The 25,332-nt window shown below is 38.8% G+C and overlaps 1 protein-coding gene across 3 annotated transcripts in view; it reads right to left on the bottom strand.

The window, feature by feature from the left end:
- Nucleotides 1-21,216, bottom strand: part of HIPK3 (homeodomain interacting protein kinase 3) — an 88,089-nt gene extending 66,873 nt beyond the window's left edge. The window contains exons 1-2 of one of the 3 annotated variants that reach the window (XM_063437595.1): nucleotides 20,860-21,216; nucleotides 2,251-3,349 (exon numbers count right to left, since the gene is read on the bottom strand). In XM_063437595.1, coding sequence (XP_063293665.1) covers nucleotides 2,251-3,349; nucleotides 20,860-20,935 — 1,175 coding nt within the window. In that variant the 5' untranslated portion in view covers nucleotides 20,936-21,216. Of the gene's footprint in view, nucleotides 1-2,250; nucleotides 3,350-17,276; nucleotides 17,416-18,836; nucleotides 18,934-20,859 lie in introns of those variants that run through there. The other 2 variants (XM_063437597.1, XM_063437596.1) reach the window with 2 other exon arrangements.
- Nucleotides 21,217-25,332: the final 4,116 nt, after the last annotated feature.

Genomic DNA, 25,332 nt, shown 5'->3' on the forward strand with positions numbered 1-25,332 from the left:
AAGATTAGATTTAACACCTTCACTACTAGAAGTCAATCTGGCAATAAAAAAACTTAACTCACTAAATGCCAGGAACGAGAGCAACCACTTGCTCTCATCTAAAAGGTTAACAATGTAAGAGGCCTGCAGGATAGATGTTGAAAGGTAGTTAGTATAACCGTACAACATCTCACAGCATTATTTATAAACCCTATACTCTACAGCAATAACTCTGCCATCAACAGCCACCACCAGTTTCCTACAACTATTTTCGTCACAAATGGCATTCTGTGATTAAGGCCTGAATAGGAAATATAGACAATGACGGAAGAGAGCTGGATTTGTGGCTTTCATTCAGTATTGATGTAGCATCTGACAATCTCCCATTTCTAAGTAGCTCGTAATAACTTAAAATTATCTTTAAACTGAGCAATTTTCCTCAACTGAGCTAGTATCCTACATGTTTTAAAAATAATTGGGGGACACCCAAGAATTAAAACAATCAAATCTAGCATTGAACACAAGCTCACATCAACACAATACAGCATGTGTTCAATACACTGACGTTATACCCACATGTTCTTACTCTGAGAAAAAAAAAAAGCAAGCTATTGTATCACTGTCCTTCAAATCACACGTATTGACGGCTAAACCTTTGGCCCAGTAGCTTATGCAGACTGACCTTCAAATAACTATACAGAAATACACAGAATTTTGAATGTCTGGGCACCATGGGAAATATTGTTCCCAACCTCTTCCGTGACAAAGATTAGCCATCATACAGAAGATCTTATAGTTATTTAACAGTCTATAATTATTTAATGACAAATCCAGCTTCAAATGACTTTTTCTACAAGATGCCTCTCTTGTGCATTTGCTTGAAATATGGGTTTAATCTATGAATTCTATTTTATTAAGCCAGCACATAGCAGATTTTAATCAGTCAGTCTTAAATCCTTAGCATTCATCCACATTCTGGTGGTTCAAAAAAAATAAATAAAAAAATTCTAAAACAAATCATCCCTAGTGAACAAACAAACATAGCTCGATCTGATACCTTGATTTAGCAACAGTAAATAATCTAAACAGTTAATTCTAAACCAATGACTGATAATATAGAGCACTGTAACAAAGATCAAGAAAGTGTTGAAGCATTTCCATGGGAGAATACACATCTGCTGGAGGGGAAGGTGGGGAAATTCCAAACACAATTTTTACAGATATCTACACGTCTTACAAGAATATGTGACTTCTGAAGTGTTATTTCCAACCAGCTCATTTATTTACCAAAACTGCAGACCTTTAAACTATGGTAGTATGCACAGTCATACAGTCAACAGGGGTAGGGGAAACAACAAGAGAAACCGCGCAATAGTCCCTTAAAGAAACACAGAATAGCAGAAAGGGGAAACAAAACAAACCAAAAAAAAAAGAAATCAGATTGCGGGGGTTTGGGCAGGCATATGCAGCATGCAACTAATAGGAGTGTGGAAATCACATAATTCGACCACATACACAAAGCCAGCATTAAACACACACACAGTGAGTCAGGACAGTGAGAGAGACTATGTAAGACCCACAGGGTAATTCGCTACATTTGGATCAGATATGTTTTCCTCTGGATTTTACATCTGGATTTTTGTGAAAATTCTGAGTTTAACAAATAGCCCTATTTTGATTTAAATGTCCACACCCCTGAATTAAGGAGAATCAGAAAGGAAGAAATGGAAAGCATCTGAGGCAAGAGAAGCAAGTGAAAATGGTGAGTATGTTGCAAGAGGAGGGGGTGGACAAGTCCAAGAGGGTCATGGGCAAGAAAAGTAGATGCAAGATGCATCAGTGGTGAGAGAGTGGAGGAGAGGGTTGAAAGGCAAAGATCTGGGCTAGAGTTACAATTCAGAGAGTAATGTATTATTACAAGACTTGCAAAACTGATTATTTGGGGTAGGGGTAAGCACAATTTGGCAAAATGCTAGCAAAACATCAGGGGAGATCTAGACCACAACATCTAAAGTGACGAAGGTTGCCTACCCTGATCTAGAGTGAGGCTGTAAACAGAACACAAAAAAAGACCGGCAAAATTGACAGGTGCCCAAGTCAGAAAGGTTAAAAGTGAAGGGAAAAAGACAAGCAGGAGGCACGAAAGAAGTAAAAGAAAGTTAGGACTAGAGATGCAAGTGCAAATGACAAAGAAAAAAGAAGACATTTTGTTCATGAGAACTATTTATAAACAAAGTGGTTAAAAACTACTTTTAGAATTAGTACATTTACCTGTAGTAGCGAGACTGCAAATAGGTCGAGCAAACAGTCTTTGATATATGGCTGGCAGAGCCAAAGTCTATTACTTTCACCCTGTACGGTTGCCTTACAGGATCCACCAACATGATATTCTCTGGTTTGAGGTCAGCATGAATTAAACCAAGACTTTTAAGCTTTTTCAGTGCAGTAGCCACTTGCTGAAGGATAGCCCTAATTACTTTCAGGGGCAAAGGGCTAAATTTATTTTGCTTCAAGAAGTCATACAAGTTCTGTTCTAACATCTCAAAAACCAAGCAAGTATGGTTCCGATGCTGAAAGCATTCGTATGCACGCACAAAGTTGAACTCGTCCGCATTCTCGCTGCTCAGTCTTGCAAGTATGCCCACCTCAATCTGTCCTTGACGTGCATATGAAGGATGGTTCTTCAAAATTTTAACAGCCACTACTTCATTTGTCCCTCTTTTCCAGCACTTGACTACCTGTCCAAAGGTACCTCGACCCAAAAAGTCAAGTACTTCATAGGTATTTTTGACCGAGCACAAAACTTCATGCTGTACCAGCTGATAGTCCCCATCCACACTAGCTCCATTTTGCTTAGAAGTTCCTGTGTTTGCCACCACAGTCACTGGGTTTCCTGCAGTACTTGAAAGCATGGCAGGCAGTAAAGACAACTCATCAACAATCTGCATGGTGCCACCCGGGTTCTCCAAATCTTCGCTTTTACGCTTCAATCCACATCTCTGATGGTTGTCCAACAATTCTGATCCACTATCTTGAGTTCTGACAAGTGGTGTCTCTGCCGGAACTGGCTGCGCCTGCGCTGCTGGGTCCGCTGATGCACCTGTGTTGGTTTTTAATGTGACTGCGCTAACTTGTTGCGCAGTGCTCTGTCGATGAGGTCTGTCAGAGGTAATCTTTGTCTGGAAAGGAGGCCTGCTCTTGTTAGATTGATGTGCAACTCCGTTTCTAGCATACAGATCTGTTCTGGGATAGTTCCTCCTGTTATACGCACAGCTGCTTGGTTCTACTTTAAGTTTCTTCACGCTACAAAAGGCACTTGACTGGGTTTGATAAACATACGGTGGGTACACCAAGACTTGTGAGGCCATACCTAAAAAGATCAACAATAAAAAAACACACATTAAAAGGGTTTACATACAACCTGGTTATGCACAAAATGTATTTTCCATGCTACTCCTTTAACTCCCTTTTATCTCTTTCAACATTCTTTTCTATTTCTGAGTCAACTACCTTGCTTCCAGAGGCACTTTTATCTTTATTTTTTCTTGCATTACTATGATAAGACTTTTACAGCAACTGTTAACTGCCTCATGCCTATATGCTTGGATGTTACATCGGTGCATTATTCAACAGTGTCGAATTATCAAAAGAAAATATAATCCTGAAAATAAAGTTACACAGTCAAATTAACTATTATTTTAACTTTATTAAACGCACACTCATGCATTATAAACAAAAACCTTTCTTCAGAATGCTGGTGTATTTTTATAACATTAGAGTGTGTAAAATTCCAATTCAATTCCACCCCCACCACAGAGTGAACTAAATAAAGATTTAACCAACTTCTAATCAAGCAGCAAGACTGTTCCCTTTTTGCAGTTCTGCTCCACCCCCACTTGCCACACACTGCTGGCAATGGTTCTCCATAAGAAGCAATGCCTTCCACTTTGTGCTGGGACACATAGCTCGCAAAGAGCAATCTCCTGTCTGCCTGAATACACTGCAATTTTATGAAGAGAGCAAGGACACTCTGGTCAACCCCCATAAAGTTAAAGTGAAACCCCAAACATTATAAACACCCCTTTCTTTGGATGATACTAGAGTATGACCTCCCTGTATGCTTATTATTATAGCTGCAATTGCTTCCAATAACGGATGCAGCTATATACCCTTAACTCTTGGAAATCACCTATATGTACAACAATTTGCATGTGGTGTACACATTTTACACAACTTCAAATTACCTGTATGGGCTCTCTTATAGCTTTGTATAAGACAGCCGCAGCTCCCAAACATAGGCACAAGTAATGCTCTGCAACTTCGAGCTAATCAAAAATACACCACAGATACTTTTAGCTTGCCAAGTACCCTCATCCATATTTTTTTCCATGAACGGGACCCTACTCAAAAGTGTGGAACTACATATACCACATAGCCATTAGAAACATTAAAAAGCACCAGGATCTGCCTAGAAACCTCAGCCACCTCATGGTCTTTCCAGACAAAAGGGACGTCAAGCAAATTGTGAACATGAAAGGGGGAGGAGGATCTTTCAATGTATTTCCTACAGACGCCTAAAGATGAGCAATCCACAAGTAAGCAAATTGTAAACCTTTTCTTTGCCCTCAGAAAATATAACCATTTAAGCCTTTAAATGGACCACAAACAAAATGAGAACTAACCATCCCTTTCTCAGTGCAGAAGCCACTATGTACAAGAAATGTTTAGCATTTATGGATGTGCCACTTACTACTCTGGGCAGTAGATATTTATGAATTTAAAACAAGAGTATCAGGATCAAACTAATAAATCAAACTATTCAAAAAACAATGCAAGAACAGATTGTTTAATAACCATCTACAAAACATAAGAGAGAGAACATAAATTGAAACTATCAAAATACATTGTATCAAATTGAAAGAAAAAAAAAAAACTCCACTACATTTTCCTTTACCAATACTAAATAGTACAAAAGTCTTAAAGCCACAGTACCTTGGCAAATATTTTTAAAGGGAAACTATACCGTCAGGAAAACACTATGGCTTCCCCCTGCAACAAGCCCTGCTCTCCACCCCGTGGTGCATAAGTGGTTAAAAACCCATTCTGACACTTACCTAGGTCCACCGCTGATGTCTCCGCTCCTTCCCCACAATGGCCAAACTCACATTAGGATTTTCCATAGGAATGCATTATTCAATGCTTTCCTATGGGGATTTAAGTGACGATGGACATTCTCATGCATAGCGCGAGGACGTCCAGGGTCAGTTAGGCAACAAAAAGTCGCCTAACAAACTGGAAGTCCTTCTAGTGACTGTCTGGTAGACAGCCACTAGAGAAAGTGTTAACCCATAAAATTTAATTATTGCAGTTTATCAAAACCTGCAATAAATACCTTTCCAGGGTTAAGGGACCTGGGACACTGCACCTAGATTGCTTCAATGAGCTAAAGTGGCCTGGGTGCCTATAGTGTCCCTTTAACTATGATATAAGAGGAAAGTGCACTTTTATATAAAAGAAATGTGCTCTAGATCAGAATTAGCAGCTCTAATTATAGTAGCTTGTTTAACCCCATGGGTTCTGTAATTGCAATTTGTGTGGGTGGAATTATGGGAGACATAACTTTCGCATAAATAATAGGAAACCCTCAATTTGATATGCAACATAGCCAGGGGATGGAACCATAACCACTACAGCACACTTACAGGTTTACTTACTAAAGTAAGAATTTTAAGGCTAAAATAGCCAACCTGGAAACATTTTCCAAGTCAGCTATGCTTCCAGTTTGGCTACTTTGGCCTTATATTCTTTAGTAAAGAAACCTGTTATAATGCACCTTTAAAGGAACTGTTCGACACAATAAGACAAAGAACCACTTGTTAATCTGCAAATAATGTTACTTATACCTAGCACTATCCTATCCAAATACAAAGTTCTACCAGGGATAGGCAACCTTCGGCTCCGCAGATGTTTTGGACTACACCTCCCATGATGCTTTGCCAGCATTATGTGTGTAAGAGCATTATGGGGGATGTAGTCCACAACATCTGTAGAGCCGAAGGTTGCCTATCCCTGTATCTAGACCATATAGTATGTTGGTTAAGGAGTAAGATGCACACTGAACTAAACATCTGTTAATCCACCTGAGCTTCTATTTCTAGATAAAGGGGTCAGGTAAAATCCAGATCTCCAAATAACTTTGTATAAACAAATATATTTTCAGATTAAAATGGTGCACAGTCAAGATATGCATGACATACTCCCTTTACTATACCATTGTCAAATACACTTCTCCACTTAACCATTTCTTTTAATGCATTAAACATACAGGCAAAAAGGAATTAAAAATAAAGATACATTAGACATGCCTGCATTTGCCAAATATCTTTACTGCTTCTGCAGTTAGTTCTCAACAAACCAACATGTGAAAATTAATTCATGATGCTCACTTACCGTAATTTAATTTAAAGAGGAATACAGGATGCATGTTTATGTGTCTATTTTTAAAACACTAAGTCTATCCTAAAATAAATAAATTAAAAGCAGTTCCGTTTCAGCAATCTATTTGTTTTAAAGGGGTTTTGCCAGTAAAAGGAATTCAAGTTTGAATGTTTTCACCCATTTAAGGCATTGCATGCTTGTCATTTTTTAAGCAGCTAAGCTCACAAAGAAACAAGGAAGCAAAAATGAAAATCTAATTGGTGAACTTCCCAGGGTGTGGACAAAGAGGAAGCCAACTCTAGAGGACTCTTTGCCAAAACTGATTGGAAACACCTTGAAAATAACTTAAAAACATACCTTTACTAAATATCTTACCGCTTTTCTGACACGCAACCCAGCTGAACAATAGAAGATAAGATAAGATGTGCACTCTATAATTTTATATTATTCAGTACAATGTTAGTGATTCTACTGAACCTACTCAATATACTCCCCCTGCTTTTACATACATCCTGTAAACACTTGAGAAAGCCTATGTTTAGGTGAAACGCGTGTACTAGTCATACTGTTTTATCTACTTTTTACCTTGCTATTTTTATTGTTTTTTTTTACATTAAAGTACTTTTCTATTGTACCTGTTTCTGCTGGAACCTTGGGCTACATATCCTGGGCGGGGATGATACCACCTAAGCGTTTTGGAATGAGCAAACCGTACTTTGCACTTAAGCATGTGAGTAGGCTTTTTATTGTGTTTTACACATCATATTTACAGTGTACACTATTGCGGTTTTATGTGTGTGTGTGTGTGTATATATATATACACACACATACACACACATACACACACACACACACAGGTGTATGTATGTATGTATGTATGTATGTATGTATGTATGTATGTATATATATATACATACACCCACGGAAAAAGACTGTCTACACCTCTATCCTTGGGGATCACACCCCTTCACATGCTACTTTTGGAGCCATTACATGTGGGTGCACATTTTATATGTATACCTACCTCTGCTCCATAGCTCAATATACTACAGTATACTAAGATTTCTATCCATTTTATTTTTATGAGGAGACCTCCTACAACTATGACCACACGAAGAATCAGCACTGCACTATATCCTTAGGCGGGAATCATACCACTCAGGCGCATAAGCTGGAGCTGCATTGAAGCTCCACAAACATGTGAGTGCACATTTTTGAAATCTCATTTATACCAACTATAGTTTTAATATAGTACACTATTGGTTTTCTTGTCGTTACATATACCTAAGTAAGGGCTATTTAGGCGCTGCACCTACATCCTGTTTTTCCCAGCTTTTAATCGGAAAAGAGAGACTCCGTACTTGGTGATTGAGCGGTCATTGGACTGTAATCATTTTACATAAGCGTTGAATTATAGTTTTGTGGGTTTTTTTTTAGCTTGCTTGTATTAATTAGAACCAAGTACCTGAACCTAACTAGCAAAAATTAAAAACATATTTAAGATTGGAAAATGTGCACCACTAAACCTGTGGATCATTGATGCTGCAGGTGAATTTTCCACTGAAACATTTAAAAAGGGCAATCAAGGCACCAAAGCCAGTTAATTTTAAAGTGACAATATAGAAAACCAAAATATAACTAAAAAAAATATATGATAACACTCAAAAACACGTGAAAATATAAGTGGTCAAATTACCCTTATATAGTAAATTAAGAAAAATAGAAATGCATTTTTAATCAATAAGAATAATTCCAAGGCCAAAAATAACTAATTTGGTTTCTCTATTATAACGCAATATAATGCCCAAGCTTTTAAAATTCAGAAAATTATAAAGAAAATATTGCATTTTCTCTGAAAAGACAGTGTGTACAGAAAAAAAACCTGAAGGTAATGATTCTACTCACCAGAACAAATTCAATAAGCTGTAGTTGTTCTGGTGACTAGAGAGTCCCTTTAAATAATGAGAATTACCAACAATTGCATAATTTTCAGTTGGTCAGAAGTCCTAAAGCACTATACAAAGTTTGTTTTTGTTTTTTTGTTGTTTTTTTTTTTTAAAACTGGCGTAAAAGAGCAGGAAGCTTAGAGACCAATATCAAGATTTCCTTATCAAGTTGATTGATAAAATTTACCACAAATAGCTACCAAGAACTCCCTCTTTTTAAAGAACACTTTATCTCCCAGCTGTTTTCTTTGAATATTGCATAAAATAAACCCAGCATTCATTTTGATCTTCGTAAAAAAAAAAATTATATATATATATATTTATAGATCACGCAAATAAGTCTATGAAATCATTGTACTAAGAGGCTGAAAAATTGCATCACTATTAATTTTAAAAGCAGTTTTCAAACTGAATAATTAAAATCTTAGCAAATTTATGACCACATATAAGCTGCACAGCCATACCATCTGCTAGTGAACTAGCTATCTTCAGGAAATGTCGGAGACAAGCACAGGATTATGGGAGTTATAATCTGGATGGCTTGGCTGTTTAACTTCTTAGAAAGAGTACATTTATAATCAGATTTACTGCAACAAAGACAATTCGTACGGAAGCTGGCTGGTAGCACAGATGTAAATGTATTTTTTTCCTAGGGCCATTTTGGTGTACCAACATGTACACTACATCAACAAAACTCACAATGCTGCTTTAAAATGCCTCAGGAAAAGAAAAAGAAAAAAAAAGGGGTGGGGGGGTCTGTTTTGACAAAGAACAATCACACAAGAAAGCAACTTCATATACAGCTAAAACAAGATAAATTAATAAAGCAAGCACAATTCAAAAGGAACACTGTAAGGTTAAAATACATTATTATTGCATGCCTCTTAGGAGTTTACACCAATGTCTGGTCATGTTTACACTGTTTATATTTCCCAATACTGGGAGGCTCATGAGAAGTTAACCGTCAACAGTAATTCTAGAGTGGGGAGCTAAAAGAACGTAAAAAGAATCAGATGCACATCTGCTACGAAATGAACCACATCTCCAGCACACTCTGTACTGCTTTAACAGGACAAAGAGCCCACCAAAGCTAATTTCACTTCTAAGCAAAAAATAAATAAATAATTAAAATATTGTTTTTAAAAAAGGACATTGTCTTAACTATTTTCTTGTAATCTAAAAAAAAACATTAAAAAACTGCACAATTTAGACTAAAATAGCTAAATTGGACACAATATTTTTGTGTATATATGGGAATGTTGTAAATATACAAGAATCTTTTTGCACCTTTGATTGATTGAAGATCTCTAGATATGCACGAAGGCTGAAATGTATATAAATAGTCTCTGAAAGTAATCATTGTGTCTGAGAGGGAGTGCACCTGAAAGGAAGTGAAGTGAATAGGACTATCAAAGTATGTAAGGGTAGAAGGTGGGGAGGAATGGTATACACATATCTCTGCGCATGTAGGAAAGCATTTAAAGCATTCATGTGTGAATGCATGTTTCTATGTATAAAAGTGTATGTGCATATTTATACAGTTCTACAGCTGTGTGCAAATGTATATATAAAGGTCAGTGTGTGTATCTCTGCATGTATAAAGGGACGTGTGTGTGTGTGTGCGCAAGCTTATAGGTACATAGATAGCAATGAAAAAGTGAGTGCGTCAGTTATGTAAAATTAATGTGGAAAAGAAAGGAAATAAAATTTAAAACATAAATGGACAATTTAAAAAAAAAATGCACTTTCCAACCAAACCAGAGATACACTGCAAGGCTTCAAAATTTTAGCATTGACACCCAACTATTGTTATATATATCTTGGTTTGGTATCTAAATATGTCTCACTTGATCCTAAATTCTACAAACCTGCATTGGATTCTGATATAGTACAATGAAAGGCTACTATAAATGCCTTGTGGTGTTGCTAAATCTTCCTCCCTAAACATATACAATGTGTGGTTTTAACAACACTGATGTTTGTTTCTTAACAAATCAACCAATAATTATCAGGTCAAATAAAGCACAAATGTTGAAGTCACTAGTAAGTCAAATTACAAAAAAAAAAAATATATAGTTACAATGTGGACAAAGTACAGATACTATGTCCCAATTAAAGGGCAATCGATAATAGGTATTTTTCATTCACAATGAATAAGATTCTATGCAGTAGTGTGGCACTCCAAGGGTTACTTGCATGGTACTGTCGGTTTGCTATTGTGCATTACTAGCACAGGACTTTCTATAAGTTTCATTGATGTGAAACCCTTGCATGTAGAGACTCATTTATCCCTACTAAGCAACCAAACCTATGCCTCACCCATATGACAGCAAGGTGAGTTCTTCCTGATTATGTTTTATATTTCTTTTATTTTTTATTTTTTAAATAGAGCTTTTTTTTAATATGTTAAAAGTACCTTTGGGATCTTACACTTATAATACATAGATGAATAAAATAATGTCTATGTTTAATAGGTGATTATATTTGTATATTTTGCAACACAGTAAAAAGCTGGTAAAAATACCATATTGAATTGAAGACAGAGTTTCAAAGTCCAGGGAGCAAGTTAGTTCCAAGAATAGGAGAACTCAAAGTCTAAAGAAGAGTAAACATGTTTTTTTTCTCATGGAACAATGACGCCAATAATGGTTTTCTTTACACACAGAGTTTACTAAAGCATTTCCATGAGAAATGCCATTAAAGGGTCAATTGAACCCAAACCAAAAGCTTGTGCGTCTGTATTAGGTAGTAGGACAGGCTAAGTTTGACACCGAGGTTCTCGCAGAAACCCTTTATACAGCTTTGAAAAGGACTGAAACCAAAACAGCCTTTATTCACTCAGAGGTTTTTAATGACTTTTTTTTTAAAGCCAAAAGTAAATGTAAAAAAAAAAAAAAAAAAAAACACTAAATGAAAAAAAGAAAAAAAAAACACTAAATGAAAAAAAAAAAAAATTGTTCCCTACTACGCAACATCTTTACATAAGGTATGCAAAACTACCTTATGCAGTAGTTTATCTGGGTTTATCAAAATGAAGTTGCAATATTCTACAATTCACCACGCAATTAAAGAACCCCTCCACACCCACAAAACACTGCAACTTGCTGAAATGTTTTATGGTTAACAACCTTCCCATTTTAATTGCACTTTATTCTGGATTTGAGAGATAGGCTTTTTAATAAAGAAAAGCATCCCCAGCTATCAAATAACCATGGAGTTTCTCTTTCGTTCGCTCTACAGATGGAAGTGAGCATGTGGGGTGTGCGTCCACATGGCTCACTGTACCTCCACCCTTCTTTGGCGTCCACCTCTGTTCTCCTTGCTTCCTCCCCTTGCCGTGTGCGCTTGTAGCTAAGAACCAAAGGCATCTTATTAAACCCTGCTCATAACTCGAAGAATGAGTCACGGAGCTAATCAATTGAACTTCAATTGAAGAATGAGTCTCCAATCAAATGTCATATATAAACTGGGTCCCTGAAAAAAAGAATAAAAGATTAGAACCTAAAGTATAGACTGAGAGAATTGCAGCTGTGATGTCAGGCTGGTGGGATATAGCAGTGATCCCACAGGCTGAAATCCACCCGTAAATGGATACCTTAGCTGAAGTTATAGGCCAACAGCATAACAATGTGGCACAGGACAGACTACTGCCTCCACTACTGTTCTAGCTCATTAACTGTGAAGAGGAGGAGTTCACTGTGTACGATATTAGAAAATATGATAACAGAAAAATGGATTTCTTAAACTGTAATAAGACAAAATTAAAGTTGAGGAAGAAAATAAATGTGTGCCTAAGATTCAAAGATTCCCATCTTACAGATTCCCAAATACAGATTTTGTATTTTGGCCTAAATGAGACGGTAAACCCACCACAACTTGTTCAAAGAACAATCCCATATATCATTAGCGGTCAATCAGCTTTTTGGTTTGTTTTTAAATCGGCTCTGTTTACTGTGTGATGAAAGCTTCCATATGACTATGAGGATTTCCCAGAAATGAAAGAATGCCTCTGTCCTTAATTGCAGACCACACCTCAAGAATAATGTGCAATGACATTCCTTGGCAAACAAGTAGGTCAGTATATCTGGTCACCTTAAGAGTTTTGATAAAAGGCATTATCAACCATCTACATGAAGCTTCATGTATTGTAAGCATTGCAAAGTGAAAGGATCATTATGGTGTCAGGAAAACAAACTCGTTTTCCTGGCACTATATAATCCTTAGGTTCCCCCCCACCCTCAGAGCTGAAGGGGATAAACCCCTACAGCCACTTACCATTATCTAGCGATGGGCTCCCTCGACGCTGTTGACCTCTCCTCCACTGCCCGACGTCAGCTCCCGAGTGGAGCAGAATGCGCATGCGCAGCCAATTTCTCAATGCGATTTTCACATTAAGCGTCGGGGAAGCGCCTCTAGAGGCTGCCAGGAAGACAACCACTAGAGGCTGGATTAACCCTGCAATGTAAACATAGTTTCTCTGACACTGCTATGTTTACATCTGAGGGGTTAATACCTGGGGGACCTGGCACCCAGGACAACTTCATTGCGCTGAAGTGGTCTGGGTGACTATAGTGGTCCTTTAAATGGAGATGCATGCAAAAAATAAATACATTTTTAAAAGCTTACAAATAAAATGTGTAATGCAATTTGTCCTATGCTGTAATCAACTGCCAAAATAATAAACATTGAGTGACAGTCACTGAGCAACTGATCTGTAAGTGGAAATCACTACTACAGCACAATAACAAACGTTACATCCGTATTCTTTTTTTTATCTTTATATCTTAGAAGGTCATGATGTGTAGATTACTGTCCTCCCAGACAGATTTATTATTTATTTTTTTACATATACCCTTCCCTTCCGTGAAGGCATCATAAATGATGGCTTTTATTCACTCCAATACAGAAAAGCATTGGGACATTGGGCTACTCATAGGAACACAATGTGCCACCAGTCAAAGCACTGGATATAATGCTTCCCTCTCAAAAGCAGTGGATACATTCAGCGTCATCATGATGGGCCTGATTCTGCCAAACATGAAAACCTTCCTTTTTTGAAAGTCATTAAGATGCTGTCCATCTGGCAACCACTAAAGTTGTGTTTTCAGACATCTGTAAACATTGCCTCCAGACAGCCACTTTACACTGTTCCAAAATATTTTTAAAAATACAACATTTATACACTAAAATCACTAATGAGATGAAGAGTTCCTTTAAGAAAATTCTAGAATATATGGCTCTGCAGCATTCACATATAGTGAGCAATAAAAAAAATAAATAAAATGTAAAAAAAAAAAAAAAACCTGCCCCCACACACACACATCAATTGTGAACAGAAAGTCTGTTACGACAACTCTGCCAGAGTGCCAAGTATGAAATGGAAATGAACACAAACTGCATGGTCACTTTTTAGATTTACAGCCCACACGTGTTTCTCAGCAAGAACTCATTCATTGTGTATATACGAGCATGTGTCTCTGAAAAGTACAACTGCCCAAACAAACTGACAGTTTCTCTCTGCTAGCGTTTAATAATTTGAATATCCATTATTGTCCACTACAGTACACGTGATAGAAAGTCATTTAAAGTAATGAGAAAAACCTCATGACAAGAAAACCCCAGTGGTTATTGAAGCAAAGTTAGTACCAAAAGGCATGCTACTAAAGGCTTCGAGTGTGGGCCCTCTATAAGTCCACTAATAAAGAGCTTAATGTAGTTTTTCTGGTGTCTATAGTCTGTCCCAGCAGGTTTTTTAATGTAAACACTGTCCTTTGAGAGAAAAGGTAGTATTTACATTGGTGTCTAGGAACACTTCCAGTGGCAGATACTCAGACGGGCACTAGAAGTACTTCCTGTGTCAGTACTGCACGATGTGCAGCACCTACCTTCAGTGTCTATATCAGGGGTAGGCAATCTTTTAGTAGAACTATGCCAACCCTATATATTTTTATCTTTTTAAATTGAGGTGTGCATGTTTAAATATTCTGCTTGTGTTATTTATGAGTGCTGTAATTAATTTGTAGTGTTACGTATATGGGTTGTTGTATTGTATATATCCATGAGTAGTTTGTAGTATTGTATATTATACCTGTGAATGTGGGCTGTGTATGGTGGCTTTTTGTGAAATTGTGTGGGTGTGGATATGTCACATAGTGTGTTTGGTGTATGCATGGGAGGGGCTGTTTGTGGGTTGTGTATGTGGATTGTCAGTAGTGTTGTGTTTGTGGGTTGTATTTTTTGTATAAGGTAAAGGTTGATTCTTAAGCTCTGCATATGTCTAGAGGTGTGGGTGAATTTCTTGTTTACAAGTTCTCTGAGTTTTCTGAGATTATTTTCTCTAAGTGCTGTAATGCATAAATTAAGGATTGTCCCTAAACACCTTTTTGTACCAGCAGATATCTGAAGCCACACAGATTTCTGAGGTCTAAAACCAGTTTGGCTCTACCAGCCTTGAGTGCCATGCAAAGGTACCTCAAGTGCCATGCATGGCACACGTGCCGTAGGTTGCCTATATCTGGTCTATATGTATATCCATGAGGAAATGCTGATTGGCATAGCGAGACATTTTGCTGCGCATGTGCAACAGCCTGTCAATGCTTTCCATAAAGTTGAATGATCTCAGCCATAGAGGTGGGGCCAGCCACAGCGAGACTGGTGCAGTGTGATAGAAAAAAAGGGAGAAAAATCACCTTTTCACTGCTCTGACCTGGGGGGGGGGGGGGAGAGCAGAATCCTAAACTGCCACACTAGCACTATAAATGTCAGGAGGAATACACGTTTGTATTCCTGACACTAGAGGGTTTCTTTAAAATTAATTGAATAACTAAAGTGTGGAAACCACAACAATGAACCAGGCTTGCTCAGTTAGGTTCATAAAGTACTTTATAATAAACATTAGTGTCCTATTACAAATCCAGCTTGTCATTTTTGAGTTACTGGAGACGTAAAAGCCAAAGTTAAGCATAGCTTCCCTTGCAACAAATTTAAAAGGGACACTAAGCAGCACAGACCGGAAGGAAAGTGGATGTCTGACAAAGTCAGATAAGTGTCAAACCATTTGTAAACATATGACAGTTTAGCAGACAGAGCAAGGGGAATTATGACACTATTGAATTGTGTTGTAGTGGTTATGGTCCAGAAAAAAAATCCCTTTAGGTGAACCTAAAGGTACAGTGTTTTGCCTTTTTTTCAGCCTACTGCAGTAATAATCTACAAAGAGCTAGGGAGGAAGAGACAGGAGAGATCCCTGCAAGGAGGATAGCTTTGCACAAAGCTTAGAAAACAAATATTACTATTTTATAGTGGCTTACTTTTTGAACTATTTCCATATGAAAAAAATAAGAATTATGCTTTGTATACTGGACAGTACTCTAGCAAAGAAAAACGGTGAAATAATATATTTAATAACAATGAGAAATCAATATTGGTTACTTTGTACAATCCTTAGAAACAAGAAAAGTAAGAAAGCCAGTAGGATCTTAAGATCAGACGAACACACAGGCCGGGCCATAAACAAATGCCACATAAAAATATTGACATGAAAACAACTAAACTTGGGTTTTGTCAGACGTCACCAAAGAAACCTTTATGGTAAATCAAGCTCGAATGATCTCCATGGGCCCAGTCATCCCAACAATTTACTGTACTTGAATTGAAAACAAGTGCAGTGCAACCGTAATTAAGTCACTAAATAAAAGCTTCAGCCACTCCCATGGGGCTTTCACAGTGTCTGTCTGTAGTTTAACATTCCAATTCTCATACCAGGAAAAAGAAAGGAGTCAGGCCATGTTGTGATAAGGGCATTGAACCTCTTTCTGATTCCAGGCTGCACTACTCAACTGTTTAACCTAAGGCAGCACTGTCCAACTGTTTAATAGTATGGGCTATAGTATTTTAAAGAGAAGGCTGTGGAAACAGACACTACTAAAACAAAAATCTGATACAATAAAACTGCTTTAAAAAAAAAAAATAAAATAAATTTAGACATGCCAGAAAGCTTTACAAAATCCATTCAAGATGATCTGTGCCACTCACATTTTTATTTTTGCTTTCTGTTATGGCTTAAAGATTACAACATTTAAGTAGGGGGATATTTTTCCATTTTTTGTTAATGCATTAGTTCTTGTGTGCTGATGGGAAAAAAAATAAGAACATGAAAAAGCCCACTTAAGTGACAATCAACAGGTTAAAAAAGGTATATCGGTGTGTTAAATGAATTGTACAATAAATGGTTAAGTGTAAAACCAAAACAAATCTCAGACCAGTGACCTGAACATTTGTTAACAAAAGTGCAAGGCATCACCCACTCTAATGGGAAAAAACAAAATCACAAGACTTAAAATTTTAGGCCAAAACAGAAACAGATCTTCAAATTCAGCAACTCCTCAAAAATAAACCCAAAGATGTTTCTATGGCTTTAAAGCAGAGTAATGCTGCTCTGGAGAAACAAGTTTACACTTAACTTATAGACTTAATCAGATTAGATGAATCAAGCAATATAAAATGTAAAAGCAAGACACACTCATCTAAATGATTCATTTACATAACATTTCAAATGTTATGGGAAAAGCAAACATTTTTTGCAATCCCAAAACCAGAAGCTCTAAGAAAAACAGCTGTACGAATTAAAGTCAAAATGTCTGACATTAAGTAACACAAATAAAACTTACATACTGATACCTATTGTCTTTTGACCTTCAAATTAACTTAGGCCCGTATACCCTTACTCCTCACTTCCAAGAATGTTTCTACTTTATCATTTTACAGCCCTTCCCCCAAAAACTGCACATGGGGTTAAAACAGAAGAGATTTATAATAAAAAAAAAAAAGTGTCCTAGTAATTAACTTGTACCACACTAACTCTCCCATAACTGCCCAAGACAGAAAAACAAATAGAATCCTGCCAACACACACGTTCAAAAACCTTTGACGTCTGTTGGATCCGCTCTTCTCATCTTGTGAAGTATTATACACAAGCTCAAATGCTAAAGAGGAGTGTGTTTGTACAATACCCCTTTGTGCAAACTGTCGGGGGAGTAAAAGGTAGCCTACATATGAATGTTAAGGCATAGCTGGGAAAATAAATGGAGGAATAAAGTTACATTGTAAGCAAGGAAAACAAATCTATGAAAATAATGAGCTGGAAAAAGGATAATAATGAAGCAGACTCAAGGAATTTTCAATAACAATTTTGAAGAATTTGATGACAGTGGCCAAAAATAGTGTAAAGTGGATATTAATCAGGTAGAAGCATATAAAGAGCAAAATATAAAAGTCTTGAAAATTGTTAGGTTTTCAGAGTTCAATGCCAAGGGATGAACGCCTGATGGACATGAATAAGGTGTGATATAGTTTGAAGCTTTTATAAAGAGGAAAGCAATAAAAAAAAATAGGGATCTATGAGCGATGATAGAAAAGTGGGAAGTGATTAAGAGGGGGCTTTAGGATATGTAGAAATGATGAGTATGTGTCTAAGCTTGGTAGTCTCTCCATGTGATATCCTTTCCAGGCTTTGCACTACCAGCCTCCCTGTGTGAATGATTAGAGCCCCAGAACATTGTGGAATGTGATGGTCTCAGCAGTCCTGAGCTGACACCTCCATCACGCCCTCTCAATCTCCACCCCGTATGAACACATCAGGCCTCAACATGTTGACACAAACCTAGCCATGAGTGAGAGGAATATGGATCTAATCAGAAAGGTTAAAATAGATTTCTATTGTGGTTTCTGTGGTAGGGTGATTTTCTCCATACCTCTCGCTTATACTGACATTTCATTGACTATGCATACTAGCACAAGTAAAGACTACGAATGATACGTGTTATACATGTTATAGTAATAAGTACTCTAATAGAGTTTCAAAAACAGGGAAAGCAGGAGAGGAAGCAAAAAGTGTTACTTTCAGTAGTTATGATGTATTTCATGGCTAAACTGCATATTTCTTAACAAATGAACGCATTATTGTCCAGAGAAATATGTATTTCCAACAAATGCATGAGCTTTTACACACCGCAACAAAGGAGATAAGATACAAAACCAAGATCCACTCCACTTGACAACAGCAGTGCGTTACATATAATAAACAATATGAAGCAAACTATAAATCTATAAAACACTACAAATGTCACATTACGGCTTTTACTCGCTGTGTGTCTGTACATTCTCAACCACTAACATGCTGCGCCTTCCGAGTTTCATGGCATGTGATGCATGTACTCAAATTTTTTTAATATATTTTCAGCAGTTTAATTTGCTAAAAGTGTTGATACACGGGGTACGTATTAGTGAGATGTGGATACTTAACAGGAAAAAGCTTTTTCTGGAATACCTCTACTGAAACATTTCTATTCTTTATCCTGATCCAAGGGACCTCACCCTTCGTGATTCACAAGCATTAAACTGCTGCTATTACAGTCTCCTCAGAAAGACAGCCAACACTGTAATAATCCCACTTATTTGGAAACTGTGCCATACCTCTTCCAACAGCGTCCTGGTCCCCTGGCACTCATGGCAGGCTTTCGTACGGTTTATCTTCAACAACAATACTGCAGCCTCTCTTACAATATCGAATAAAGGTTCTCTGCTCTCCACACATCGCACACAATAACCCACACTACTTCTCCCTATGGATCTCAAACTTGTTTACGATTTGTGAACGTATTATGAACCCATTGTATTACACTAAGGGAAACAAGTGTCACTCTATACATAATGATAAGAAGAAAAGTCCAAACAGTATTCATTTAAATCTGTCCCGAGTCCCCTTATCCTCTCCTTGAGGCAGGCTATGCCTCTCAACACCATCTTCCTCTCAAATTACTTCTACATCAGAATACAAACCTGTCTTAACTCAAACTGGCTTTCCTGCTTTCCACTGCCTCTCACCCCACAATATACCCCCATACTATAACCCAGCAATAAATAGCTATTCGTACCCTCCTTGGTTCTCACCACTGTCAATATACCCCCATACTAAAACCCAGCAATAAATAACTATTCGTACCCTCCTTGGTTCTCACCACTGTCAATATACCCCCATACTATAACCGAGCAATAAATAAGTATCCCTACCGTCCTTGGTTCTCACCCCACAGTATAACCATATACTATAACCCAGCAATAAATAACTATTCGTACCCTCCTTGGTTCTCACCCCACAGTATACCCCTATACTATAACCCAGCAATAAATAACTATTCGTACCCTCCTTGGTTCTCACCCCACAATATACCTCCATACTATAAGCGAGCAATAAATAACTATTTGTACCCTCCTTGGTTCTCACCCCACAATATACCCCCATACTATAAGCGAGCAATAAATAACTATTCGTACCCTCCTTGTTTCTCACCACTGTCAATATACCCCCATACTATAACCGAGCAATAAATAACTATTCGTACCCTCCTTGTTTCTCACCACTGTCAATATACCTCCATACTATAACCGAGCAATAAATAACTATTCGTACCCTCCTTGTTTCTCACCACTGTCAATATACCTCCATACTATAACCGAGCAATAAATAACTATTCGTACCCTCCTTGGTTCTCACCACTGTCAATATACCCCCATACTATAACCGAGCAATAAATAAGTATCCCTACCGTCCTTGGTTCTCACCCCACAGTATACCCCTATACTATAACCCAGCAATAAATAACTATTCGTACCCTCCTTGGTTCTCACCCCACAGTATACCCCTATACTATAACCCAGCAATAAATAACTATTCGTACCCTCCTTGGTTCTCACCACTGTCAATATACCCCCATACTAAAACCCAGCAATAAATAACTATTCGTACCCTCCTTGGTTCTCACCACTGTCAATATACCCCCATACTATAACCGAGCAATAAATAAGTATCCCTACCCTCCTTGGTTCTCACCCCACAGTATAACCATATACTATAACCCAGCAATAAATAACTATTCGTACCCTCCTTGGTTCTCACCCCACAGTATACCCCTATACTATAACCGAGCAATAAATAACTATTCGTACCCTCCCTCCTTGGTTCTCACCCCACAATATACCCCCATACTATAACCGAGCAATAAATAACTATTCGTACCCTCCTTGTTTCTCACCACTGTCAATATACCCCCATACTATAACCGAGCAATAAATAACTATTCGTACCCTCCTTGGTTGGTTAGTTATACAGCCAGTAGAACACCCCCCCCCCTCCCCCCTCCTCCTCCTATAATGTCACAAGGAATAGGCAGCTGCACTCGTATTTCCAGATACAGCTATACCGAGTGGTATCACGCTCAGCCAACCCCCTCCCTCCCCCGGGTCTGAGCGTGCTGGGAGTGGCAGTCTAGCCAGCCCCTCGTACCCCCCGGTCTGAGCGTGCTGGGAGTGGCAGTCCAGCCAGCCCCCGGGTCTGAGCGTGCTGGGAGTGGCAGTCCAGCCAGCCCTCCGTATCCCCCGGGTCTGAGCGTGCTGGGAGTGGCAGTCCAGCCAGCCCGCCGTTGTTGTTGTTGTTTACCTTCATAGAGCAGGAGGAGGTGCAGCGTGCAGGGCTGTGCCGGACATGTCAGGCAGTGAGCGGGGCCCCTCTGCATGCTCAGCTCGCTCCGGCCGCCGCCGCCATCTTGTCCCGGCCCAGAGCACCGTCACCGTCCTGTGATTCCCCCCTGGCTCTCTGTCTGTCCCGGGTCGGTTCGGGGGGGGGCTGGGCCGGCTGTGCTCGCTCGGTCCGTTACTCGCTGCCCAGGCCGGCCGTCCTGGCTCTCTGTGGCGGGCTGGTCGTCTCTTCGCTGGGTCCCGCCACCTCCGCCGCCACCCGCTCCCCTCCTAACATGTCGCTCGGGCCGCCTGAGGGAAAGCAGACAGCAGCAGCCGATCCCAGAGCGCGCCGTCAGACGTGAGAGCGCCACCTGGCGCACGCAGCCGCGCTCCCCGCCGCCATGGCAACCGCTCAGAGCGGCTGGTGTTTACAACGGTGACGTCACCCGGTGCTGGCCTCACCAAAAAAAAAAAAATAATCTCCAGAGAGATTCATTGACTAAAACCAGGAAATGTGGAGAGAGGCTCAAATAAATAAAATAAAAATATCTAAGGTTATTTTCCCACTCCAGCCATCCTTGGTCAATTCTCTACAATTATTATGATAAATCATTCATAAGAACAATATATTGAAAATAAACCATATTAATATCAAGCATAATGTTTGTGAAATAATATATTTAGCCTTTGATAACCAAAACATTTCTGCTTTAATTATGGGGGCATCATTTTATTTCTTTATTACTGGCAACTCAGCCCTTCATCCTTCAGAGTTAGATAAAATGAGGACCATTAAATTGGGTAATAGTAACATCCCCTGGACGTGGGGCAAAAGTAACGACCCCTAGACGTGGGGCAAAAGTAACGACCCCTAGACGTGGGGCAAAAGTAACGACCCCTGGACGTGGGGCAAAAGTAACGACCCCTGGACGTGGGGCAAAAGTAACAACCCCAGGACATGGGGCAAAAGTAACGACCCCTGGACATGGGGAAAAAGTAACGACCCCAGGACATGGGGCAAAAGTAACGACCCCTGGACGTGGGGAAAAAGTAACGACCCCTGGACGTGGGGCAAAAGTAACGACCCCTGGACGTGGGGAAAAAGTAACGACCCCTGGACGTGGGGCAAAAGTAACGACCCCAGGACGTACTTAAAAACCAGAGCAATCTGAATGTACCTTTCCTGGTTAAATACTTTGTTATTATTATTATTTATAAAGCGTTGACCTATTCTGCAGCGCAGTACAATTGGGAAAAAAGACAATACAATATAAACAGGCCAAGGTGAAATTTAAAGGGCCCTGCCCATGAGCTTACAGTCTAAGGCAGGCTTCCCCAAACTCTGGCCCTCCAGATGTTGCTGAACTACAACTCCCATGATTCTCAGTCTATCTTTTTAATTCATAGAATCATGGGAGTTGTAGTTCAGCAACATGTGGAGCGCCAGAGTTTACCAGGAAGCCTGGTCTACAGGATCATGTAAACCTCTCTTTCGAGGAGTTAGCTATGTAAATGCTGCCAATGTAATGACAGATCTTTGTAAAGTACTGGTTTGTACTGGAATTGTTCACTATCAGCCAGCAAATGTAGTACAACTAAATTGTGTACATTTGGTTGAATGGACTTTGCAGACAGATAGTGGCAGGGTCTGTTGAATATGAGCATTTGGTTGTGTATTTCCATATTTCAGACTACGTACAAGGCAATGCTGACTTTTTTGTTGTTGCAAAATGCAGACATTGATCAATCTTGTGAACAATGCCCAGATTTTGCAGTCCGGATATCCCTGGAGAGTTTTGGGTTATTTTATGTGAGCCAGACAGGGAGCATTCAGAGTTTAGAGAATTATTTTGAGGATTATTCACTAAACTTAAATGTTGAATGGCAAACTATGGCTAAAATGCCCAGTCTGTCACAGCTGCTAAATTGGAGGGGGGGGGTCCAGGATTGACTGTTTTTTTCTAAATTTTATTGAGCTTAGTGACTAACTATTGCAGCAAATTTTAGTGTGTTGAAAACCATATTGCAAAATATAGGTCAATGTAGCCAAGATGTTGCTACAGCTTAGTAAGACATGTTTTACCAAATCACTGCCTTTTTCCTACTTTTTAGAGTTTGAGTTTCAAGCCACTACAATTAATTGTTCCGTGAATTAACCCAAAATGAGTTGATTTTTTTTTTTACCATTTCCAGTGTACTGTAATGAACACACGCTAACAAGTTTACATGTTTCCTTACATAACTCGGTTTTTATGTTGTGGGTATTTTTTGTTGTTGTTGTTGTTGTTGTTGTTGTTTGTTTTTTAATGATTGGAAACTACCTTATAGTTAGGAAAGACAAAAATGGGAAATCCAAAAGATAAGCCCTGTAAGCAAGAGATGGGGGTGTAGGAGAAAATAAATCCTCTGTTATTCAGATTCAGCTGATAATTCTATTTTATTTATTGCAGATCTGGCGTCTGATGATACTGGAGGTCCTCCCATGATTACGTCATGTATTAACTGGCAGGGTGGCTACTGCACGCTATCCAGTCCATTGGTTCTCTCAGACAATTACTGGGGACTATTGGCTTGTGCGCTGACCAGCCGTTAGTAACAAATCCTAGTCATAGAGAATAGGGCAAATGTCACAGTGACAGTTTAAAAGATGTTGACTCATAAACGTCCGCCCATCATATCGAATGACAATACCAATGACGCAACATCAAACTTCACTAGTGCCTGACTTACAAACACTCATTCTCAACACAATGCTCTCAAATCAACAAGGCTTATTTGCTCTACGCGAGCATGCCATTCATGATCATGCTGTACAAATATTTGGAAAGCCAAGTTAGAAAGTGTAGAAAAGTCCCTGCAGTATATCTACTCAATAAAGTTGTAGTAGTTATGGTGGCCAAGCATGAGAATAGGGATATAGCACACTCCTAGACATATGCTTAGAGGCCTCACAATAAATCCAATTTCAGTTGGGGGTCCGGTCCCACTGTTACAAATTTGTTCTCTTGGTGTCCACATCTGTTGGACACCAGGGAACTGTCATTGGGCGGTATAGCGCGACCTTTCACTCCCCTTGAACAAATCGAAACCTAGATCAATATATATATCAACACATCAAGTTGTAGATTTGTTGAGTTTTTAATATCATGCAAAATTCATTGCAAAAAAAAACAAAATGTCTTCCAGAGCACGTGATTTAGGTTGCCAAACACAATAGTATGGGCAAAAAACATGTGGAGATATTGCAGGTATCTTATGTTTAACAAGTAGTAGTATAGGTAAAGGACCACTATAGTGCCAGGAAAACAAATTCGTTTTCCTGGCACTATATGGTCTTTAGGTCCCCCCCCCCCCCCCATCCTCAGGGTCCGCCTCCCGCCGGGCTGTAGGGGGAGGAAGGGGTTAAATTCTTATCTTTCTCCAGCGCCGTGCTCCCTCGGCGCTAAGGCCTCTCCTCCCTCTTCCAACGTCATCTGCCGAATGCGCATGCACGGCAAGAGCCGCGCGCATTCAATCAGTCCATAGGAAAGAATTTCTCAATGCTTTCCTATGGACGCTGGCGTCTTCTCACTGTGAAAATCACAGTGAGAAGCGCGGAAGCGCCTCTAGCGGCTGTCAATGAGACAGCCACTAGAGACTGGGTTAACCTTAATGTAAACAAAGCAGTTTCTCTGAAACTGCTATGTTTACAGCTGCAGGGTTAACCCTAGATGGACCTGGCACCCAGACCATTTCATTGAGCTAATGTGGTCTGGGTGCCTATAGTGGTCCTTTAAGTCTTGATATAAATAAATACAGTTGTATGACCTTTAGAAACTGATTGAAAAAATCAAAATGGCTGTCAGAACATGGTGACTAACATTAAAAGCGTGGACACAAATATTGCATACATAATATGTTTAAAAGGTTGTAACAAAGTTCAGAAGTGAAGTAAATGTAAACTTATGCAGCTCTTGGACACAAAGGAATAAATTTGCTGTTGCCAGTTGCCATTAATTTGCCAGATATACGATTGATAAGAGCATGGATGAAGCATATGCATAACTATTGCATGTAGAGAAGTAAATTAGAAAGATTTAAAATTCAAAATGGCTGCTTGAATTTGTGATTTTGTGCCCCCATACTACATTTTGCACTTTTGCTCTTGATGACAATTTCAAAATGGCTTCTAAACTACATACCTTTTTAACCATAATGGGCAAAGCATAAGAGTGTGAAAAAGCATATCCATGGGCATTGTATGTAGACAAATACATTACAAAGATGCCAGATTCCATATTACCGTTCACTATTGCTATTGAGAAACCATATATTTAACAGTGAAATAAAAACCGTGACGGCTATCTTGATAATGATATCGACTTACTGTGAATAACCATGGTAAAGAACTTTGGACATGTATGGCAGATAAAATGTTGGTTTAAGAGAAGAAAATGTTTGAAAAAAATATGGA

This window comes from Pelobates fuscus, chromosome 12 (assembly GCF_036172605.1).
Source record: "Pelobates fuscus isolate aPelFus1 chromosome 12, aPelFus1.pri, whole genome shotgun sequence".
NCBI lineage: Eukaryota > Metazoa > Chordata > Amphibia > Anura > Pelobatidae > Pelobates > Pelobates fuscus.